The sequence below is a fragment of the Onychostoma macrolepis genome, chromosome 16, assembly GCF_012432095.1.
Source record: "Onychostoma macrolepis isolate SWU-2019 chromosome 16, ASM1243209v1, whole genome shotgun sequence".
Lineage (NCBI taxonomy): Eukaryota > Metazoa > Chordata > Actinopteri > Cypriniformes > Cyprinidae > Onychostoma > Onychostoma macrolepis.
Window position 1 is genome coordinate 13,058,438 of NC_081170.1, and position 23,910 is coordinate 13,082,347.

General features: G+C 36.7%; 1 protein-coding gene and 2 long non-coding RNA genes across 17 annotated transcripts in view; all 3 read right to left on the minus strand.

Moving 5' to 3' along the window:
* Nucleotides 1-20,779, minus strand: part of klhl32 (kelch-like family member 32) — a 25,832-nt gene extending 5,053 nt beyond the window's left edge. For 4 of the 13 annotated variants that reach the window (XM_058748086.1, XM_058748080.1, XM_058748084.1 and 1 more), the window contains exons 1-12: nt 20,562-20,779; nt 19,679-19,908; nt 18,905-19,020; nt 18,526-18,671; nt 17,661-17,841; nt 11,693-11,800; nt 8,559-8,657; nt 7,435-7,650; nt 3,096-3,822; nt 2,924-2,982; nt 1,245-1,437; nt 70-164 (exon numbers count right to left, since the gene is read on the minus strand). In XM_058748086.1, the coding sequence (XP_058604069.1) occupies nt 70-164; nt 1,245-1,437; nt 2,924-2,982; nt 3,096-3,822; nt 7,435-7,650; nt 8,559-8,657; nt 11,693-11,800; nt 17,661-17,841; nt 18,526-18,632 (1,785 nt within the window). In that variant the 5' untranslated portion in view covers nt 18,633-18,671; nt 18,905-19,020; nt 19,679-19,908; nt 20,562-20,779. Of the gene's footprint in view, nt 1-69; nt 165-1,244; nt 1,438-2,923; nt 2,983-3,095; nt 3,823-7,434; nt 7,651-7,876; nt 8,481-8,558; nt 8,658-11,692; nt 11,801-17,660; nt 18,767-18,792; nt 19,021-19,678; nt 19,909-20,552 lie in introns of those variants that run through there. The other 9 variants (XM_058748081.1, XM_058748082.1, XM_058748085.1 and 6 more) reach the window with 9 other exon arrangements.
* On the minus strand, nt 11,834-14,021 carry LOC131522544 (uncharacterized). The gene is made up of 3 exons (XR_009266554.1): nt 13,848-14,021; nt 12,812-12,915; nt 11,834-12,699 (listed from the first exon to the last, which is right to left on the minus strand). It is a non-coding gene; the product is annotated as an uncharacterized LOC131522544 (long non-coding RNA).
* A 306-nt stretch (nt 20,780-21,085) lies between the features above and the next one.
* Nucleotides 21,086-23,488, minus strand: LOC131521869 (uncharacterized). 3 transcript variants are annotated; one of them, XR_009266388.1, is made up of 6 exons: nt 22,841-23,488; nt 22,621-22,690; nt 22,449-22,508; nt 22,298-22,353; nt 21,981-22,096; nt 21,086-21,671 (listed from the first exon to the last, which is right to left on the minus strand). It is a non-coding gene; the product is annotated as an uncharacterized LOC131521869 (long non-coding RNA). The 3 variants fall into 3 exon arrangements; XR_009266387.1 differs by having other exon boundaries at nt 21,086-21,503; nt 22,841-23,487; XR_009266386.1 differs by having other exon boundaries at nt 21,086-22,096; nt 22,841-23,484.
* Between the last annotated feature and the right edge of the window lie 422 nt (nt 23,489-23,910).

The following is a 23,910-nucleotide window of genomic DNA, read 5'->3' on the forward strand; positions in this document are numbered from 1 at the left end:
AATGATGGCATCTCAACACTAATTATCCAACATGTCATTCAAACATATGCATCATTCGAGCCAACTCACCTGAATGCAGGCAAGTGGTTCATTTGTCCAAATTGAATATCCACCAACCACATAGATTCTGTCATCATGGACAGACACTCCTGCCTCATTTTGGCCTATGAGGAGAATATAAAAAATATTACTCTTATAAAAGCAAAAACATTACCATGTTTTATGACCCCTTTCAGGCACTGTGGAGACTGTGAAAAACCACTTTATCTTCCATTTTGAAAGTATGAATCTTTATTTTTTTTATCTTTTTGATTGGATGACTTTAATTTGTCTCCCAAGTCTGTGATTCTAAAAACTGTGTTTTTAGTGTTCAGAATTTGTTGAAAATGTACTCACCCTCAGGCCAACCGAGATGAAGATGGTTTTGTAGAGATTCTAACAGCTGATTTTGAGAAATGTAGCATTACACCCTCAGAGCTGATAAAAACATCACAATAATCCTCAAGCAATTCACTCGAGTCCATCAATTAATGTCTTGTAAAGTGAAAACTGCATGTTTGTAAGAAACAAATCCATCGTTAAGGCATTTTAACTTGAAACAGTCATTTCTGGTCAAAATTCATAACGCTTCCATTGACATATTTAAATTTTTTTAATGGTTTAGACCATTTTCACTTGTAAACGATGCTTGATGACTGGAGAAAGCAATATTATGGATAGAGGCACTCATATTTTAGCCTGAAGAAACGGTTTGAAGTTAAAAACGTCTTTCGCTTCACAAGACGTTAATTGACGGACTTGAGTCGTGTGGATTACTTCCAGATTATTGTGATGATCAGCTGTTTTCAGTCTCATGCCACCCATTCTCTGCAGAGGATCCATTGGTGAGCAAGTGATGTAATGATAACTTTCTCAAATCTGTTCTAATGGAGCAGCAAACTCACCTACATCCTGGATCACATGAGGGTGAGTTAATTTTCAGCAAATTTTCATTTTTGGGTGAACTGTTCCTTTAAAGCACCATGTAAATATCACAGTATATGAATCATTCAGTACAATACTGTCACTGTACTATGGTATCACCTTAGTACTTTTGAAAGGGGTACCAATAGCACTAATACAATGTAGTGCTTCAAAACAAATACAGTATATCTAGAAATGCTAAATTTTAAAGAGAAAGGAAATGCTCTGCAAGAATAGTTGAATAATCGTATATATTACATGGAGTGTGAGTGTGTAGTGACCTGTGAGGAGACTGAATGTGCAGCGTGTCCACTGGTCCATGTCTATGTCGTAAGAGTCAATGTGTCTAACCAGGATGCGGTCATTGTTGTAGTCCAGATCGTTCCCCCCCAGCACATACAGCTGCCTTTTTACTGCCGCCATCACATGGTACACCCTCCTCTGCAACATGGGACTGCGTGCTAACCACTGATTCTATGACAGAGAGGGAATTACAAAATAAAGAAAAACATACTTTAATTAGTAAATAATAATAATATTTAATTAAATAATTTCAAGCTATACAATTAATTGAAAGATTTAACATTTCTTTAGCATATTCCAGTGCATGTGTGTGTGCATTTATTTGTGAGAGGTGCGTGTATACGCAGAGATTGCACAAGCAGTGGTGAGTGAGAGTGTGAATATACACGTGTGTGTTTGGCGACCATCTGTTGAGGGTAGTGTGGGTGGGGGGTTGCTGTTCCTGGCAGGTGAATGCAAAGCCACTTTGAATACCAATGAGCCTCTGCCTCCTGTTCTTTCCTCCCCTCTTCTTTCTTTATATCTCTCTCTTTGAAAAATACACAGTTGCAGTTGCCACAGAAGTTCTTCGATACTTATTCTTATGTCTTTTTAAATGTAACATTAACAAATTACAGTGGTGTGTAGAGGTGGGTTTGTTTGTTTTTTTGTTGTTTTTTGAGCATTTGCCCAATGTGAATTAATATTTCATTTCTACTCAATGAGAAATGCAGTTTGTATTCTACAAGCACATTCAACACCACTGACCTTAATCAGGGTTTCAAATATTTCATTTTTCACAAATAGATGCAGTCCTTTTAATAGGTTGTAATGTTTTTACTTTGTTGTCAATCATTTAGCTGACATAGCACTAAAATATGTCTTTCCAAGCAATTCTTGGTAATACAAAAATATAATGTATAATACATAGTAACTATAATATGGAACCTACATCAAGGTGTATTAATTATTAATAATTTTTTAACCAGCAACCATTACAGTAATATTTTTGTATATATTTTTTTATTTTTTAGTCATTTATCAGACGCTTTTATCCAAAGCGACTTACAAATGAGGATAATAGAAGCAATCAAAATCAACAAAAGAGCAATGATATGCAAGTGCTATAACAAGTCTCAGTTTGCTTAATGCAGATAGAATAGAAAAAGAAGAGCAAGCTAGTGTTAGAGGCCTTTTTTGCTTTTGTTAATTGTATAATAAATAAAAAGAAAACAAATAGATAGAATACAAAAAGATTAGAGAAGCTAGTGTTAGTTAATAAGTTAATTTTATTTTTAGTAACTAAAATAACACAGTAACAAGCATATTTTGTGCAAGTATATGTTTTTGAAGAAAGAAGTCTCTTATGCTCACCAGTGCTAAATTTATTTGACCAAAAATACAGTAAAAACTAAAATATTGTGCAATATTATTACAATTTAAATTAACTGCTTTCTATGTTAATATATTTTAAAATGTAACTTATTCCAGTGATGGCAAAGATCAATTTTCATCAGTCATTCATCAGTCGTCAGTGTCACACGATCGTTCAGAAATCATTCTATAATGATGATTCTAATATTCTGATTAGAGATAGATAGATAGATAGATAGATAGAGGAGGAAGATGCACTACCACTACCCACTACATTAGACTCACATAAATACCAATATATTACCTGTCCTGGGTCATACACCATCAGTCGATTCTGGTATTGAGCTGTGTTAGTGACACCACCTGCAGCAGAAGGAGCCATCATTATATGTTAAACCGATTCTAGTAATGCTTTTAAGTCTTGGGCCTAGCCTTGGGCCTGATAGTGGGCTAAATGTGATGTAATGTATTAGTACCTGAGACCCAGAGCAGCCCATCTGCCACACAACCTGCATGACAGGACAGCGAGCGGTCAAACGGTTGCACATAGGTCCACTTGTTTCTCTTGGGACAGTAGCGCTCCACACTGGGCAGAACCTGCCTCAGTTCATTCCTCCCCCCAACGGCGTAAAGATACTGTCCCAGAGCTCCCAGCACAAAGTGCTCCCTGCACGCCTTCATCGGTGCAATATCAGTCCAGCGGTTCACCCTCGGATCATACCGGCACGCCGTCCTCACCGCACACGTCCGTCCGGTGGCGTGTTCCACCTCCCCGCCGGCCACGAACAGGAAGTTTCCCATGACTGCCACACAGTGGTGACTTCGTCCAGCAGGCATGGGCGCCAACTCACTCCAATTCGAACCCCCGGCAACACGTAAGTGCTCCTGCGCGGAAGGGTTGAAGAACCGCAGTTCCCGTACGCGGCTGACCTCCCGTTTGCGCCCGCCGACGATATACAGGGTCAACGACTGAAAGCGTGGAGTGGTCCGTGCCGTCTGACGTAAAGGCTGTGCAAATACGGACCGGTGGTAGTCCAACGCCTCCTCCACCAGGGCGGCAACGGTGCTGCTGGAGTTGAGGAAGGGGTGGCTGTTGGCCACACGGTGCAGGGCAGTGACCTCCATCAGGCCGTAACGCACGTGTTGCAGCAGTTCCTCCATGTACTGGTATCTGCAGTCATGCTCCAGCCAACGCACCAGCAACTACAGCAGGGCAGAGTGGCTCATCAGTATTCAGCACTGATTCAGGATCAGGAGATCACACTGCTCATATTACAGGCTGCAGCTCACACCATCCACACAATACTGTCTGTCTACGCAGGACCAATGCTTTGTATCATTGCATGCTAATGCTTAATATATTGTGTCTCTATACAGTGATGAGAAGACAGCTGCAGATGAGATGGGGGGGGCTCTATGAGCACACACACACACACACACACGCGCGCACGTACATGAGGTGTGCGTGTGAAGCATGCACACATACGCACTCCGGCGCAGCCAAGGGAGTTAGACAAAGGGGAGTTAATTGAACTTGAGAGCAATCTAGACTGTTTAGCTGCAGAGGCATGCGAGTACGGCGGAGATGGCTGGAGATAAGCGATGCCACTCTCGTGGAAACAAAGTGGCTTTTAACACAATCAGCCCTGAGACAGAGAACTTATTATAGAAGCCCGAGATCATAGGCCACCACCTCTAGACGTTCCGCAGCGGTCTCCTACACACAAATGGCAAATTTAAATGCTTGTAATATATTTTTCTTGGAGTATTTCGTCATTTAAAGATTTTAATGGCACAACATAAATGGGTCGATTTTATTGTGCTTATACAAAATGTTTTACCCTACTTTAATTGCAGTAAGGTATTTCTAGGAAAAATCAAGGAGTTTAATTAAGGTAGAGTGTGTTATTTCTGCACCACTAGCAGCACCGATTTGGAGAGATAATGATTGCTACCAGAAAGGTTTCCCAAACACTCCTCCCATCTGCAATTGGTTGTTAAACAGGAAATCCAGCCCCCAAACTAATTGAGATGATTTTGCTCTGTCAGACGCAACAAACAGAGCCACTTTTGAACTCATTAACCTACTAATGCATATTAGGCATTAAGAAATGTTAAGCCTATAATTATCTTCATGTTATGGATGATAAGAGATAAATGGCTGGTATATAACATTTTATATAATACTGTCTTCTTTTTTTTGTTCTGAATAAAACACAGTGTAAAAAAAAAAATCAATCATGCTCCAATTGAATTAAGCATAAAATGATTACATTTTTTACTCGTATTAGAATTATGTTCATTACCAATAAGCCTTTGATTACCTTTATGTTATGACTGTTAAGAAATAAATAGCCAATATATATAATATTTTATTTTAATATTGTCTAATGTTTTTTAATAAAACGCAGTAGCAATATAATAAATCTAATTATATAATAAGTGAATTAAGGATTTTTTCTTTTTTTTTTTTTTTTTTTTTTTAAACAAAATAATAGTTTTTACTCAATGTCCATTGCCAATAAGCCTATAAATATTTATGTTATGGCTTATAAGCAATGAACTGTTGATATATAAAATTCTATATGCTATATTGTCTAAACAGCTTAAGAAATAAAAAATATTTTTAAATGCTATTTGTGAATTTAGGCATCAAAATATTATAATGTGCAGTATAAAAAAAAGGTATATTCATGATTTATTATGGATTGTAGATTGTTCAATTCTTAATGTTTTTAAACACTGATTAACTTGTGATGATAATTGCATGCACAATTAAAGATCTAATATTGGCCGAAATATATTATAAGATATGATACAATGGTATACAATTCTGATAAATTAAAAACAGTCTGTAATTTCGATCGATAACCGTTGGTACCTACATAAGGTGCATTCCTAAATAATTACACATTTAATTTTTAAGCACACAGAGGTTTCAGCAAAACCCTCCATTCCTGTTTGGCGCCATTAATCATGTAACGCTCTATTGAGGTTCTGTTTCGCTTTCTTCCTTTCTCTGAATTTTAGTTGTTTTTTTTTCAACCCTCCTTCTCCTTTTCACAGCCAACAGAAGAGAAGAAGAAAGAGAATGAGTGAGAGTGGAAAACGAGAGAGGGAGGGAGAGAGAGAGAAAGAGTGAGGTGTGAGCGAGGCAGCGTCTGTTGACTGTGAAGGTCACACTGGATCAGAGAACTTCCTCGGGGCAGAAAATAAATGAACTCCCCCACCCACTCCCGCACGGAGAAAGACAGACAGAGAGTGAGTGCGAGAGAAGAAAAAAAGAACAAAAAAAAAAAAAAACAAAGAGGAAGAAAATGTGATTTCCAGAGCGTGAGACTCAGAGAACTCTGCATGACGATGATTGACAGCCAAACTATATCGAGGGTAGCATTGGCGAGCGCACGTTCGGACCGGCGGACGGCAGCACCAGCCCCTGTGCCCATCACGCTTCCGTCTGATGCCCAAATTAACCTTCTCTGCAAAGTGAAGGAGGCCCAAAGCAGCCTAATCAGGGCCTGATTATGGCAGCAGCGACTGGTTAAAGGGTCAGGGTAATTGTGCCATCAGAGGCCTGATTGTTTTCAATCAGTAGGGCGGCCGGAGTGACAGCTGGGGGATTGAGGCGCTGATGGAGCCGCGGTGGGCCTAATCAGAGAGAGGCTGGGTGGGGGGAGGGGGGTGGGGGGGATGCCTGATTGGTGCAAATGAATAGTCACACCACAGCCCACCACCCCACCCCCACCGACTACAGCCTCCGCCCGTGTGTACATACATACACATACACATACACACACACACACACACACACAAACTCATATTGTCCGCACACCTTTTTTTCTCACTCTTACACCATAAATTAAACAGGTGGAGTTTGTGTTTGTGAATATGACCTTACGCATTCAGATTTACTTAACAACACTTTGCATTTGGCCGTTATAGAGAATGTCACAGTGTCCAAAATTCGGAGACTTTCTTTTCAATACAATTTCACTATTAAATTATACATTATTATATATTATTAAATTATAATATATTACAAATTATAGTACAAACCTGAACGAAAACTTTTACATTAATGGACCCTTTTCACATTCCCAGCGTGCAGTGGAAGTCGTAATAGTTGGGTAAACTTCTACATTGGTGAACGGAAACTACATCAAATATGATTTTGCATTCCCCAAAATAAATAAAACACAATAGTATTTCTATGACTTTGCAAAAGAGGAAAAAATATCTAGAGTTTGATTACAGTGGCCACAAGGCAGTCGTTGTAGTCGAAACACCCATGCAGCAGCATTAACTAGTGTCCTGTCATTTAAAACCAAGGTAATACAATACAAAGTAGAGTTTTATAAGTGTATATCAAATCTTGATATAAAAAAACCCTCAATTTACAATGTTAATGACTATGGAAAACACATAATAACTGTCTGTGAAAGGGTCCATTACAAAATGGTTTGTTCTTGTTATGGTTTAATGATAGCAGCACCGCATGAGCTCCACAAGTCTGTGTAAAACCTAATGGTCACATTGTCCAGCATGATTCAAGATGTTCCAAAGAGCATCTTGAGCTTCAGTGGATGAACATCTGACTGTACAAAGAGGGTCACATTAGTGAACTAGTAATGATGTAGAAACTTAAATATTTCGTAACTGTTCTTTGTTGTAAAGTTTTCAAAATCTGAAAACAACACCAACAACAGCGGACGTCTCAGAACTTTGAACCCCATGCTGATATTTTGCATTAAAGTTGCCTAAGCAGTTCAGAGATGTTTTGAACAGTTACAGTCTGTGAATCTGCGGCCCACACACCTGCCATATCTCCTCCTCACTGAGGGAGGTGAGGCGGTCGCTTTTTAGCACTTCCCTGAGGAGCCGATAAGGTAGGAGCAGCACTTCCTCTTGTCTGTTCCTCTGCAGCTCAGAAAGGTGATCCACCAGAAAGCCCACCACTGCTTCCTCTAGGGCCGGCAAGTGGAAGAGGTCTGCCAGCCTGTATAGGTCCAGGTAGTTAAAACTGTTCAGCTCCTTCAGGCACAGATATAAATACAGACAGATTCACAGTCAGAAGGGGTGTTTTATTGATGCTAAAGTCTATGAACACAAATTAGTTGACCATTACAGTCTAAAATGAAATCTTACACGCCCTGACTCGAGCAAATAAACGCAAACAATAAGATATTACCATGAATGCACACATACAGTTGTTAAATATTGTAATACAATAAATAATACAGTTAAAATAAATGATTACTGTAAGCTTAACAGAGCTGAAGTTCATCAAAGACCACAATATCCAAAACTGTAGCCTGGAAAATTCTAAGTAAAAGAAAGAACAACGGAGAGATAAATCCAGTCAGGATGTTCCACAGATGCACGGTTAGGAAAAATGCTTCACACAGAGACTGACTGCCATCTACTGGTTAAAATGAATAATAAGCACATTTTAAATGCAGTGAAGAGCCATGAAAAGTCCCAGGTGGAACATGGAGATCTTTTAACATTTTCTGGGCTAATTTATGGGGAAAACCTATGGAATTCTACAGAATCAGCTCAAAATTTCTCACTCTTCAGGAGAACATAACACAAAACCATATATAGTCATATACAATATTATTATTTTTTAATAATTCTATTGTTATTTTTGTCTTTTTGAAGCTTGAAAGCTCCAAATGTACACATTAATTGTAATCAAACTGAAAAGAGCATGAAGGTGATGACATGAGAGTGAATGGATGATGACAGATTTTTTTTTTTTTTTTCAGAACTACTCCTCTAAGAAGTGAACAGGAAGCAGCAAAATCGTGGCACTTTTAAAAAACAAAATCTAAATTTAAAAAACACAAACACAGTGACGATGTAAAACAAAGATCTGTTCGTACAGTGTAGTTAAATGTTGTGTATGTTTCCAGGGCAGAAATGACTCATAAACACACCTGAATGAGATAGTGAGAACAGAGGCTGAGCAGTTCCAGCAGCTGAAGGTGGCTTCCAGCAGACAGGACGTCTTGTATCACTCCTGGCTCCAGCATGATCTACAGACAAAGGACCTGAGTAAGACTATCCTAAGAAACAACAACCTTGCAAACAGGGGTCTTCAACCTTTTTCAGGCCAAGGACCCCTTGGTGAAGAGAGAGATGGAGCAGTGACCCTTTGTTAAATATTGTATAAAAGTAAGCGTTGCATTTTAAGCAAGCTCTATAATATGTATAGCAGACAACTATATTAAATGTCTTTACATACTTTATGATGCTTAGATTGCAAATTCATTAAAATATTCATTATTAATCATACAAATGCAGTATCGTTTTAAAGAAGCAAAAATGCTTCTTCTCATGGAGGCTTAAGAGCTAAATCGAAATAAGCCACAAAACATGTTTCATTCACAGATGGTTAGCTCAAATCATGCAAAAAAAACTGTATTTTTCAGGCTGGTGCAGCTAAAGCACATATGCATCCAGGAGCAAAAAAGCAGCCGACTAATTATTTTAACTGTGAAGGATAGTGAGCGCTACAATTTATCCAATTCAGCTTGGGGTCAGTAAGGTTTTTTTAAATGTTATTGAGAGAAGTTTCTTATACTGGCCAAGGGTACATTTATTTTATCAAAAATACAGTAAAAACAGTCAAATTAGGAAATATTATTACAATGTAAATTTAAAAAAAATTCAACTTTAATATATTTAAGAATGTATTTTAAATTTAGATTATACAATGATTTACAATTGTTTCACTTTTAAATGATTCTTTGATAAATGGAAATTTCAAAAGAACCCCATTTATTTGAAATAGAAATCATTTGTAACATTATAATTGTCTTAACTGTCACTTCTGATCTACTGACCAATATAATGCATATTAATGTATTTGAAAAATTTTTGAACGTTAGTGTATATAATACTGAATCATGGGTACCCTCATAATATCTCTGCTAGCAATGCTATAATGTAAAAGTTATATAGCAACAGAGAACCAATCACAAACAAAGCATTTATGTATTCATTAAATATTCATACAGTGTAAATAATTTAAATTAAATTAAATTAAAAAAAAATGTATTACATATAATTATAAAATTATTAAATATATATATATATATATATATACAGTCATGGCCAAAAATATTGGCACCCTTGGTAAATATGATCAAATAAGGCTGTGAAAATTAATCTGCATTGTTAATCCTTTTGATCTTTTATTTAAAAAATTCACAAAAATCTAACCTTTCACTGGATAATAAGAATTTAAAATGAGGGAAAATATCATTACGAAATAAAAGTTTCTCTCAAATGCACGTTGGACACAATTATTGGCACCCCTAGAAATTCTTATGAGTAAAATATCTCTGAAGTATATTCCCATTCATATTCACAATTTTGAGCACTCCAGGGTGATTATGAACATGAAATTATCCAGCCATGGCTTCCTGTTTCACAGAAATATAAATAGGAGGGAAAACAAAGCCCAAATTCCCTTAATCACCCATCACAATGAGAAAAACCAAAGAATATATTCCTGATATGCAGCAAAATATAATTGAGCTTCACAAATTAGTGAAGTGGCTTTAAGAAAAGAGCTAGAGCACTGAAAATTCCCATTTCCACCATCAGGACAATAATTAAGAATTTCCAATCAACATAAAATGTTACGAAACTGCCTGGAAGAGGACGTGTCTATATCGTCCTAATGCACGGTGAGAAGGAGAGTTTGAGTGGCTAAAGACTCTCCAAGGACCACAGCTGGAAAACTGCAGAAAATAGTTGAGTCTCGGGGTCAGAAAACCTAAAAAAAAAAAAATTGTCAAACAGCACCTACATCACCACATGTTGTTTGGGAGGGTTTCAAGAAAAATTCTCCTCGCTCATCCAAAAACAAACTCCAGCATATTCAGTTATCAAACACGACTGGAACTTCAAATGGGACTGGCTTCTATGGTCAGATGAAACTAAAAATTGAGCTTTTTAGCAGCAAACACTCAAGATGGGTTTGGTGAACACAGGGATAAAAAGTACCCCATGTGTACAATGAAATATACTGCTGTATTTTTGATGTTGTGGGCCTATATTTCTGCTGGAGGTCCTGGACATCTTGTTTAGACACATGGCATCATGGATTCTATCAAATATCAACAGATAAAAAATCAATAAGTGACTGGCTCTGTTAGAAATCTTATAATGGTCCATGTTTGGATCCTCCAACCGTATAATAATCCAAACACAAACCTCAAAAACAACACAAAAATGGGTCACTGAGCACAAAACCAAGCTTCTGCTGGCCATTCCAGTCCTCTGACCTGAACCCTATAGAAAATGAGTCGGGTGAACTGAAGAGAAGAAGCACCAACATGGAGCTGGGAATCTAAAGGGTCTGGAGTGATTCTGGATGAAGGAATGGTCTCTGATCTCTTGAGAGGTGTTTTCTAACCTCATCAGGCATTATAGGAGAAAATTTAGAGCTGCTAAACTGGCAAATGGAGGTTTCAAAAAGTATTGAATAAAAGTGTGCCGTTAATTGTGGTCAATGTGTATTAGAGAAAAACATTTATTTCATAATGATGTTTCCCCCCATTTTAAATTCTTATTATCCAAGGAAAGGTTAGGTTTTTGTGAATTTTTTAAATAAAAGATCGAAAGGATTAAAAATGCAGGTTAATTTTCACAGCCTTCTTTGATCATATTCACCAAGTGTGACGATATTTTTGGCCATGACTGTATAAGTGTCTGTTATATATTAATATAATTATATATATTAATGTTAATTATATATATTAATATGTTATTGTCCTCATAAATATGCATCTAAGAACATGAACTCACAGTTCACAAATGTATAGAGTGATGAACCCAGGATTACATTTAACCAGAATTAGAAGTGCGTAAGCCCATTTTGTGAAGCTCTAGAATAAATATGATTATTCACAAGTATTTCACTTATCTGCTCCTATTTCGAGTGTATTCATAATGGGGTCTTTCCAGAACCTAGAGACCTGTCTTTGCTTGAGGCGCAGTCAATTTTGTTTGTTTTGCATGTTCAGGCTCTATGTAGCTGTGTGGGCTATGCTGAATTTACCTGGCCTGTGTAGGCGAAGTCCAGTGCGTGCTTCAGTCCCACGCTAGTCACACCCTGGAGAGTTACCTCATCTGCCTCACTCTCCACCATGCACAGACTGAACATGGCCTGAAGACACACACAAACAAACATATGAGCAGGATGCATTACAGAACTAGAGTAATATAGCTTCCTGTAAATAGACGTTAAAACAAAAACATCAATAAACTCTTCATTCAAGTCTAAAGAGTCTCATACTGAGAATGAAAGCGAGTCCATGACCATCAATCAGTGCGTACTTTAGTTTCACACACACAAAATAAAGAGAACAAGAGGCCAGTGCTGTCCCGCTGTGTTCTCTGGCAGGAGTACACTAATCAAAAGCATTGATTGCTGTCACAGAGAGAGATGGTCATTGATCAGAGCCCATGGAGGAGAGGAAGTCAAAGGACATTGGATCATCATTACACCTACCAAACTCAACTGATCATACCTAACTACTCCTAATTTAGAACATCCAGTGCTGAATTTAAAAAAAATGTGATCTATCTATATATCTCTCAAACTCAATGAGCAGTAACTCTCCGATCCAGATTAAGTCTAGTTCTGGATTCAAATTAGTATCAGTGCATAGTCCTTTGAAAGAATCAATAGACATCTAATTCAGGTCTTGGCTCAGTGAAACCTCCATGTGCTGAAAATAGATGCCAAGTGTTTATCATCTTATCTTTGTCACCTCACCTTCAGAAACTTTTCCCCCAGTAGTATCTCACAATTGAAGTGCTTGGTACAAGTGTACCATGTTTTCCTATTTTCTATTTTAAGAGCAGCACTTATTTAATGCCTGACCTCGGCTCACATTTAGACATTCAAAAGGACTCATTAGAGCTGAGATTTGTTGATGCTACTTGGAGAGCTCCTTACTGGGACACCAATGCCCATAAGCAAGACTTACAGGGTTTTTTTGCAAGGGGATTGTGGGTACTAAGGATGACCAGTCCTGAGTCACATATCTGGCTGGATGACTTCTGACCTTGGAAAAGCAGAGCAAGCTGGTCAGACAGCAGCTTTGCAAGCTAATTAGTTTACAACGCATGCTTTTTGAGCCATATGATAATGCAGAATCATTCAATGCCTCACATCAGTGTTTCCAGCATTGCTGCACAGTGAATCTTCAGTACCACACAATCATATTTCACGCGAGCTTTGAATGCAAGTTAAGTCTATACAGTGCACCACTAAACCTGTGGAAAGAACAAAACAGACAAAAACAACACACAGCATTACCAGTGTAGTCTGATTCACAAATTACTCTTATGAGCTGTTTTTTTAATTAATAGTTCAAAGAGATTAATGATTGTTTTGAATCATTTTGGCGAATCCCTCACTGAAGTTAATTGGCCAGAGTGGTTACTGAATCATCATCTGAGTCACTGAAATTACTTGTGTCATGATTGTTGCTGATGTCATTAACTGTTAAAGATTGACTTGTATCTTTAACAGCATTTGTCATAATAGATAGATAGATAGATAGATAGATAGATAGATAGATAGATAGATAGATAGATAGATAGATAGATAGATAGATAGATAGATATGCTTACTCAAAGAGCTTTGCTATACAAACATCTTTGGACTAATATGTAATAATGTCATTATTACAGTGTTTGTCTTTAATGGCAGAGCCACAGGCGCTGATTACACCGTTCACTTTTATTCATTAGTGCCGCTGATGTGTTAAAGCACAAAAGGGTGCAATATCCTGTAATTTCTCATGGACATCATGCCTGAAAATAGAATAAGACAGGTGCCACTGGGTAAACTGGAATAATTTCTTACATATTCTGAAGATAATGCGACTGGAATTAAGCGTATAAACTCTCTGCCACATTTCTAGGGTGGATCTGAGTGCTTTCGTCCATCCACATAACAGTTTTGTCACTATCTTTTTGTGTTTCAAATAACATGTCTCTCCTTAACAAGCCCTAAAATTGTAGGTATAATTCATTCACAAACAATGCAGGACCACTTGCGAAATACTTAGGATTTAGGATTAATTTTCTGACACAAATCATTTTGTTATTCACAGTAAAGCATCAGACACATGCTCATGCATGTCTGCCTATTTAAATCTATTCAACCGTTCCACCTAACAGAAATCAGGAATAATACAAACCTTGCAGGCATACAATGTCAAAGGGTAGCTGTCAAACAGAGCCAACAGCTTGCTTTGATTTGTGTACACAGTAACTATATTGACTGAATCTTTGGATGAGTCCATGTTTTACATAAGCCATGACTAGCCTTAGTCAGTCATTCGATAACAAAGGCAGAAGGTGTCCTCATCAGAAACCAAGGGCTAAAGTAAAAAACAGAGGGATACAATCTTATCATTCCAGCCCAACAGAGGTGGAGAGCTTCCCAAGAGACATATAGAGATAAATATACCTGCCCTACTTAATTCTGTTCTTTGAACTGTGCAGATAATCTTTCTCTCTGTTGCAGAGCTGGACGTATTTCTTCTTTGTAATCTTCTGAACAAACCAAAATCAAATCTCACTGATAAGGTTTCCAGGCCACTGACTACTTTTCATTTCCCGTCTAGCCTTCCATGTGAACTGTACATATTTGAATCAGGATTGCACTGCTAAAAAGGAAAATCCTGTGTTTACTCACTATCATGGCGTTCCAAACTCGTATGACTTGTGTGAGGGACTAAAAAAGATGTTTAACAGTATGTTTATGCTGCTCTTTTCTACGTAATGAAAGGGAATGATGCTGTACAGCTCCTAAAATTTCACACTGATTTCAAACGTGGCACGAAAACATTTTGATACACATTTGAATGTACAGTTATGGCCAAAAATATTTACCCTTGGTAAATATGATCAAAGAAGGCTGTGAAAATTAATCAGCATTGTTAATACTTTTGTATCTTTTATTAAAAAAAATTCACAAAAATCTAACCTTTCATTGGATAATAAGAATTTAAAATGGGGGGGAAATATCATTATAAAATAATTGTTTTTCTCGGATACAATTATTGGCACCCCTAGAAATTTTTATGAGTAAAATATCTCTGAAGTATAATCCCATTCATATTCACAATTTTGAGCACTCCAGGGTGATTATGAACATGAAATTATCCAGCCATGGCTTCCTGTTTCACAGAAATATAAATAGGAGGGAAAACAAAGCCCAAATTCCCTTAATCACCCATCACAATGAGAAAAAGCAAAGAATATATTTCTGATGTGCAGCAAAAGATAACTGAGCTTCACAAATTAGTGAAGTGGCTTTAAGAAAAGAGCTAGAGCACTGAAAATTCCCATTTCCACCATCAGGGCAATAATTAAGAATTTCCAATCAACATAAAATGTTACAAAACTGCCTGGAAGAGGACGTGTGTCTATATCGTCCTAATGCACGGTGAGAAGGAGAGTTTGAGTGGCTAAAGACCACAGCTGGAGAATTGCAGAAAATAGTTGAGTCTGGGGGTCAGAAAACCTAAAAAAAAAAAAATTTGTCAAACAGCACCTACATCACCACATGTTGTTTGGGAGGGTTTCAAGGAAAAATTCTCCTCGCTCATCCAAAAACAAACTCCAGCATATTCAGTTATCAGACACGACTGGAACTTCAAATGGGTCTGGCTTCTATGGTCAGATGAAACAAAAAATTTAGCTTTTTAGCAACAAACACTCAAGATGGGTTTGGTGAACACAGGGATAAAAGGTACCCCATGTGTACAATGAAATATACTGCTGTATTTTTGATGTTGTGGGCCTATATTTCTGCTGGAGGTCCTGGACATCTTGTTTAGACACATGGCATCATGGATTCTATCAAATATCAACAGATAAAAAATCAATAAGTGACTGGCTCTGTTAGAAATCTTATAATGGGCCATGTTTGGATCCTCCAACCGTATAATAATCCAAACACAAACCTCAAAAACAACACAAAAATGGGTCACTGAGCACAAAACCAAGCTTCTGCTGGCCATTCCAGTCCTCTGACCTGAACCCTATAGAAAATGAGTCGGGTGAACTGAAGAGAAGAAGCACCAACATGGAGCTGGGAATCTAAAGGGTCTGGAGTGATTCTGGATGAAGGAATGGTCTCTGATCTCTTGTCAGGTGTTTTCTAACCTCATCAGGCATTATAGGAGAAAATTTAGAGCTGCTAAACTGGCAAATGGAGGTTTCAAAAAGTATTGATTAAAAGGGTGCCGTTAATTGTGGCCAGTGTATTAAAGGAAAAACATTTATTTCACAATGATGTTTCCCCCCATTTTAAATTCTTTTTATCCAATAAAAGGTTAGATTTTTGTGAATTTTTAAAATAAAAGATCAAAAGGATTAACAATGCAGATTAATTTTCACAGCCTTCTTTAATCATATTTACCAAGGGTGCCAATATTTTTGGCCATGACTGTATGTACACGTTACTTTTAATATATAATGACTTACAGGTACATATTACATTTCTGTATTTTTCTCATAAATAGCTTTGGATGCTTTCAGAAGATTTGGAATTTTGCACTCAAGTTGAATGGCTACTTTAGTGGTACATTTATGGTGCTTTTTTCATTTTTGGAACTCAGCAGCACTTGTCCCCATTCGCTTTTATTGTATGGAAAATAGCAGCGTGAACATTCTGCCTAACATCTCCCTTTCTGTTCCAAAAAAAAAAAAAGGATATTGATGGAAGCCTTTTTCTGCCACATAAAAAAAAAAAAAAACATATACTATACATTACACTACAAAGTTCTTCTGTATCTAAATGCAAAAATGTTCATAATTGTTTGAATAAAACAGACTACTGGGGGGAAAAATCTGAACATTTATCTTGTGACCATCTTGTGACTATTTTAACAAAAGCAACAATAATATAATAATTATAATAATAAGATAATAAGAACACACACACACATATATATATATATATATATGTCAGTGGCCCTTGGTATTGTTGGCAGAATTCAGCCCTCGGCGAAAACTAATTGAGGAACCCTGCACTACACTATACATTATCAGTGTAATGTACATTGGTAAATCATAATTCTAAAGTCAATAATGACATCAAACGTTGGAATTATTTATTCTATTCTATTACTCTATTCATTTACTGCTTTCTTTAAAAAACAAACTATACTAACACTAGCTTGCTCTATTCTTTTTATTCTATTTTATCTGTTTTCTTTTTATTTATTATATAATTTAAAAAAACCTTGCTACGTGTAGTGCGTTAAACTAACTGAGACTTGTTATAGCACTTGCATATCATTGCTCTTTTGTTGATTTTAACTGCTTCCATTGTCCTCATCTGTAAGTTGCTTTGGATAAAACTGTCTGCTAAATGACTAAATGTAAATCTAAATGTAAATTATGAGATACTAAGTCATAAGTATGAGATTAAAATTAAAAGTTATAACTTAATAAGCCATAATTATTACATAAAATTTAAACAAAAATAAAAAATAAAACTTTTATAATAATTGACCCCTCATCTAATAATTTTGAACTTGTCATTTTTGTTGTTTTTTTGTATGTCACAACTGTGACCTCACATGTGACCTCACATCTCATAATCTCTTAATGTTCATAATTTAGATTGTCAGATTAGATTGTTTGCTTCCTGACTGCTCTCCACTGTTGTATCATAATAAAAGCAAAAATAATAAAGGCAAAGATAAATTAAAAAAAATTTAATTATGGCTTTGTACATCATAATTCTGACTATTTTTATGTCATAATTATGATGTACCGAAGCATGATTTATTTCTTATCTGGTGGAAATGGGCTAGATATATATATGGAACAACATGACAGTAAAAAATATATATATTTGGGAGAACTGTACTCTTAATAGATGCCAGCATAAGTGTAGCTTTATACAGAGCATAGAAACCTAAAGAAACCTGTGTGGCAGACACTCTCATTGATCATGTTTCATGAGATGGAATCTCTAGTGTGTAAAATCTCACCCGGAAGTAATCACTGCAGGCTGCAAGGACTGCCTTGTGAGCATGGAACTTCTGCTCCCCGGCGACCAGGGTGACATCGCAGAGCAGTCCGTCCTTGCGCTGCTGATTAAGGGCAGAGAGGACAGAGTCCTGGTGGGATTTGGACTGACACAGCCTCTGTCCTGTCAGCATGTCCTGAGAGCTGAGACACAAGAACAATGTTGCAAGACAAGCCTATGCTTGGAAATTGTGAACATCTCATCATGGAATCCTGTGGCCAGAAACAATGAAGTGTGCATGTGTGCGTATGTGTCTTTGCCTGCTGCTAAACACTAGGTCTATCAATATATCTATTCAGTAAGTGAGATGTCATTGATTCTCACTGCTCCTGTGGCCCTCAATAGCTCTTTTCAGCTCAACACATTCAGATTTAGCTCTCATTCTCGGTCTGTACACTGGGGAAAAAAATGTATTTAAAAAAAATAATGCAGAAATGATACAGTAAATTTGTTTATTTATTATTTGTTTTAAAAAGTACATGTAATTTTACTGTAAAGATTTAAAGATAAATATAAATTAAATTAATCTAACAATTTTAAGTCTAAATTATATAAATTTGTTTTAAAAACAAATTAATTGCAAGCAAGATTATATTTATAATATTTTAGCAAGGCAATATATACACTTTTACAATAAAATTGTATTATTATAAGTAAAAATTATGAACCTTCTTTGAATTAATATGGATATGGGCATTACCAAAAATTGCTGAATAAACCAACACATTTGTTAGTATTTTATCCACATTGGAGTGCTAAATGCTAAATTTTTTGTTCTTTAATTAATGCTTACTTTATTACTGTGGCATGACATATACATGATTTACCCTGATGGAATATGTGGGTGACACTGTGCTCTTTCTATGTTATTATTGACAACAGTTGCTGGGGTGGGGGTGAAGGGCACTGCTGAAGTCATCATGTTGCTCTCCATTGTCACCAAAGTGCCTCCGCAGTGTCAGTTATATCATCACTGTAGTAAATTTAACAAAAAATGTTTTACAGTATTAGTTAACACAAAGTAATACTGCCTTGGGAGATAAAAGCTTCGGATGACCTCAGACATCCTCCAGAGCTCTTTAAATAAAGCTGACCATGTCACAATACCTCCCATCAAATCCAACGGCGTCTTCATCAAATTAAAGCTCACCAAAGCGCTGAGGACACGGTCACCTCTCAAGGTAGACTGAGGTTTGCAGAACGTACCTGGGAGGAGGCTCAGAGGGCATGCTCCTGGAGGAGAGAGGAGGAGGAGGAGGAAGGACTGCTTCCTGCTGATACTACAAAACACCAGACAGGCCCGACTGAGCATGTGCGGCACTCTATAGTGAGAGAACAGAAACAGCTAAGACTGAGCGAATAAGGACACAGCCTACATTTCTGAGAAGCCTCTGACAGCCTGAATATCTAAGCATCTCAGTGGAGCTGCTGAGATGAAGATTTTTTAAAGATTTAAATGATTCGCTTACGCAAAACAGAGTAAAATATCCACTGAGAAATGTATGTGATGCATATCACATGCTATAAGCTTTTTATTACAATTAAGCACACTTCTTCCCACAATTACTAAACTGTAATACATAAAATCATTATATAATATTTAAATTGTATTTATACTTTATGATAGCACTTGTTGCACTAGCTTTAAGCAGATAATAAACTTTAAAAAAAAAAAATTGAATTAAATTATGTTAAAATAACATAAGACAGGATCAGACGGGATGACAATTGCACACAAGCTAAACATTAAAACATCCATGCATATTAAATTAATGAGAATTCTGGGGATGAAATGTGCATAACTGTTATAAAAATACGGTATAAGGACAAAAAAATCTTAACCATCCTAAATACATGCTTAATTTTCTGTATGAAAAGAGTGAAAATATGACCAGACATATTTTTGAGAGATTCACTCATGCAGTAATGCTCATCCAAAGCACAACAAAATAGTAGAAACATAATAAAAACACCACTCACCCTACTGATGCACAATGTGTTTGGATACAAAACAGCTAGAGGCAAAGTTCATTCTGATCCAAAATCAGTCTGTGACGCTCCTCTCATAGAGCCACATGTGATGGTCAAATGGTTTCAAGGCAGAGAGTAGGCGATTTGCTGCAGGACTCATTGGAGCCTAATGGCCCATGGTTGTCTGAGGCATCCCAGCAGATATTGATCTGATTACAAAATGACCTTCAGCCAGCAGACTGTAGTCCACGGACGATGGAGGAGAAAAGAAGAGGGAAAAGGAAAGACATAAGAGCCATAAAACTAATGTCCATGATACAGTATGACATATAGCCTATTTTCTCAATAGATTTGGTGTGTCACTCAAATGGTCCCATGTATCATCTTTAGCCTGTCACTGACCTACTTAACCAGAATACACCCTTAATCCATCAAAGTTGCGGTGGCTGAATGACAGTTTAAATCAGATACCGTCGCGTTAAAATCAAAGTGCAGGTTATATTACCAAAAAATAATAATAACCTATAGGCGGATGTTATATTCTCCATTATTGTTATTATTGTGACAAGTTAATTACGTCACGAACACAAAGCAACCCTGTCACTAAATGCAGATTAGAGTGATTGGTCGCCTTCACAATCACTTTTAAACCTCAGCTGTCAAAGGTCTCCTAGCAACAGGGCAGAACCAAGAATATTTGGGCAACAATAAATGTAATCCTCACTGAAGACCCGCCCAACTGCAACCTCATGACATTCATCTGTGAAGTGTTTCGGTACATCCATTCAGCATCCATCCGTAAACACTGTCTAAACGCTTCTATATGTTAGAAAATACACAGGGTAAAAATACAAACATACACCGGGCTAAAAAGCGCACGCACGCAGTGTACCTTCGCGTCCAGTGTCCTCTTCTCTCGGTCGAACTGATTTTATCTGACGTCGGGTCATTTGGCAACTTTGACTGACCCAAACAAAATATCTGCATCGACCCCAGGAGAAAACAGTCCAGAGACCGGGGGTGTAACTCGTCACGTCTATGCCCGATGCATCTGAGCTACTGTAAACGCCAGAGTCTTAATCAGTCCCCGCCTCTCGCGGTCACATGCGCGAGATCATGTGTGTCTACGAGGCGCCGAATATGAAGTGCAAACCAGCAAAAACATTGTGAGATTTTCTTTAAGTGAAGTATTGGCATTTGATATGTTGTTTTAAAAAATAAATAGTAAATAAATAGACCAACACGTTAAAAAACAAAAATACAATTATTTATACAATGTATAGGTTTTAATTAAAAAGCCACATGTAATACCTTAATTTAAATGATTTAATTTTTTTAAAAGCACATTTTGTCACAGGTAAGCAGATTTTACTTTAAAAAAAAAATAATAATCACAATTACACTGCAGCTCTCAAAGCAGTTGTTTATTAACATGTCAACACTTCACAACATGACAGTTCACTTTTAGAATAAGTGACAAGAAGGCACAATATATCCATTTCGGTCATCAGAATTGTAAGAATACTGCTTATCAAATGGTCGATAATAAAATAGGTCCTGCAGTGCAAACACTGAAAAATGTTTGCACCACCTTGTAAATCATTTAACATGCAAAGCCATGTGCGATTGATGCATTTTAACCAATATTTTTGTAAGGTTTTTAAAAAATGTTATTGATTATTTAAAAAAATTATGTTTAGCCTCGAATCTCATACACCAGACGTGAATAAGCGGACCAATTTTTAGTTTTAGTTTTCAGCAAGACGAGATGTGTTTCTCTGCAGTTTTCAGCCAAGCAAGATACCCAACTCCCACTTGCAGCATCACAAAAGTGCTCCGGTAAAATAGGAGAAAAAACAAAAAGGATTATTTCACATCCATTTATCAGGTGAAATGTCAGGGACAAGTATCACTTACAATATAAGAATAGTTAACCCAAAACTGAAAATTCTGTCATCATTTATTTATACTCATGTGGTTCCACACCTGTAGGACCTTCTGTCTTCAGAGGAACACAAAAATAGATATTTTGAATAATCAACAGAAGAAACTGTCATACATGGCATCAGTGAAAAGGCATGAGTATAAGTAAACATTTACTGTTCACTTATGGTTGGACTCCTACCAAAATGATTGCACATAAATGGGACAGCACATAAAATAAATAATGCAAGCATACCAAAAACCTACATTTGATGCATTTTTTAAGAAACATTTTTAGAAGGAGATCAGACTCTTTATTATTATTGTTTAATAATCAAAAAATTAAGCATGACAATCAATAATCTTAAAATATGCAATTGTGGCTTACCCATGTCTCTGGTATGTGTCCTAACAAAGCTCTTCTCATCCCACTTAATGTATTGGTGGCTTCATACTCTTCAAGCACATCACCTCCTTTCGATTTTTCTGTTAAACCAGCATGAACTGTAACAATATTAAAGGAACAATTAACATAAAATTGTAATTCCAAACCTATACCATTCACATTTGCTCAACACAAAACACGTTCATGCTTTAAAAAAAAAAGATAATAAAGTGTCTAAAGTAGTTCATCTGACTCATGTGCCATATTTCAAGACTTGTGAGGGCACAAAATCACTTTGAATGACGAACAATTTAACTCACTCAGTGTTGCCAACTTCCCCGTCTGCTCCGCATCTCCAGTGAAAGAAAATGTCTCTCTGAGAAAGGTTTAGAGCGCACAACACATAAATATCGCTATTAATCAATATGTGATGTAATAAAACACAAATTTTAAATGAGGTAAAACACTTACTACTTATGTTTCCCCTGTTAAAAGCGACTTCCGCGGCAATGCATAGCCATTCAAATGAATCTGTGAGAAACGTTTAGGCTCGTTTAGGCGCGCACAGCATAAAAATATCGTCATAAAGTAATATTATTTTATAAAATACAAAATGTAACGTTAAATGAGGTTAAACACTTACTTTCGGTGTTTTCCTTGATAAAACCAATTTCCCCGTCTTCTCCGCATCATGAGTGAAGGAAAATATCGCTCTGAGAAAAAGTTTAGGAGTGCACATCACACAAATATCGCTATAAATCAATATGATGTTGTGAAATGCATATAAATGAGATAAAACACTTAACTTTCGGCGTTTGATATTATGATATTACAAAACACATATTGTGATTAAGATTAAACACCTAATTTCGCTGTTTTCCGTCCTCATTATGCTCCGCATCGCGAGTCTAAGAACATGGCGTCTGTGAAAAATATTCCAGATGGGTCAAGCGCGCACACGAGCAAATGTCCCGGATGTGACTAATAACACTCAACAGAGTGTTATAAGAGTTTCTCTGCGTATTGACACCGGCCAGAGAGCGCTGTTTACACTAGCTAGTGTTAATCCCCTAAATTCAACACCACAACTTTAACACTTTACTCTAAAAGTCCTTAACACTAGGATTTCAACACTGGAGATTTTGCTGTGTATGGGGTATTGTCAAGAGGAAGATGAGAGACACCAGACCCAACAATACAGAAGAGCTGAAGGCCACTATCAGAGCAACCTGGGCTCTCATAACACCTGAGCAGTGCCACAGACTGATCGACTCCATGCCACGCCGCATTGCTGCAGTAATTCAGGCAAAAGGAGCCCCAACTAAGTATTGAGTGCTGTACATGCTCATACTTTTCATTTTCATACTTTTCAGTTGGCCAAGATTTCTAAAAATCCTTTCTTTGTATTGGTCTTAAGTAATATTCTAATATTTTGAGATACTGATTTTTGACTTTCATGAGCTGTAAGCTCTAATCCTCAAAATTAAAAGAAATAAACATTTGAAATATATCAGTCTGTGTGTAATGAATGAATATAATATACAAGTTTCACTTTTTGAATGGAATTAGTGAACTAAATCAACTTTTTGATGATATTCTAATTATATGACCAGCACCTGTATTTGTATCAATAGCCAACAATTTTGAGTCACATTGTGAGTCAAAATTATAAATTTTTCTTTTATGCCAAAAATCATTAGGTTTTAGTAAAGTAAAGATCATGTTCCATGAAGATATTTTGTAAATTTACTACTGCAAATATATCAAAACTTAATTTTTGATTAGTCATATGCATTGCGAACTTCATTTGGACAACTTTAAAGGCGATCTTCTCAATATTATTTATTTTATTTTTTATTTTTTGCACCCTTGTTGTATCTCAGCCAAATATTGTCCTATCCTAACAAATCATACATCAATGGAAAGCGTATGT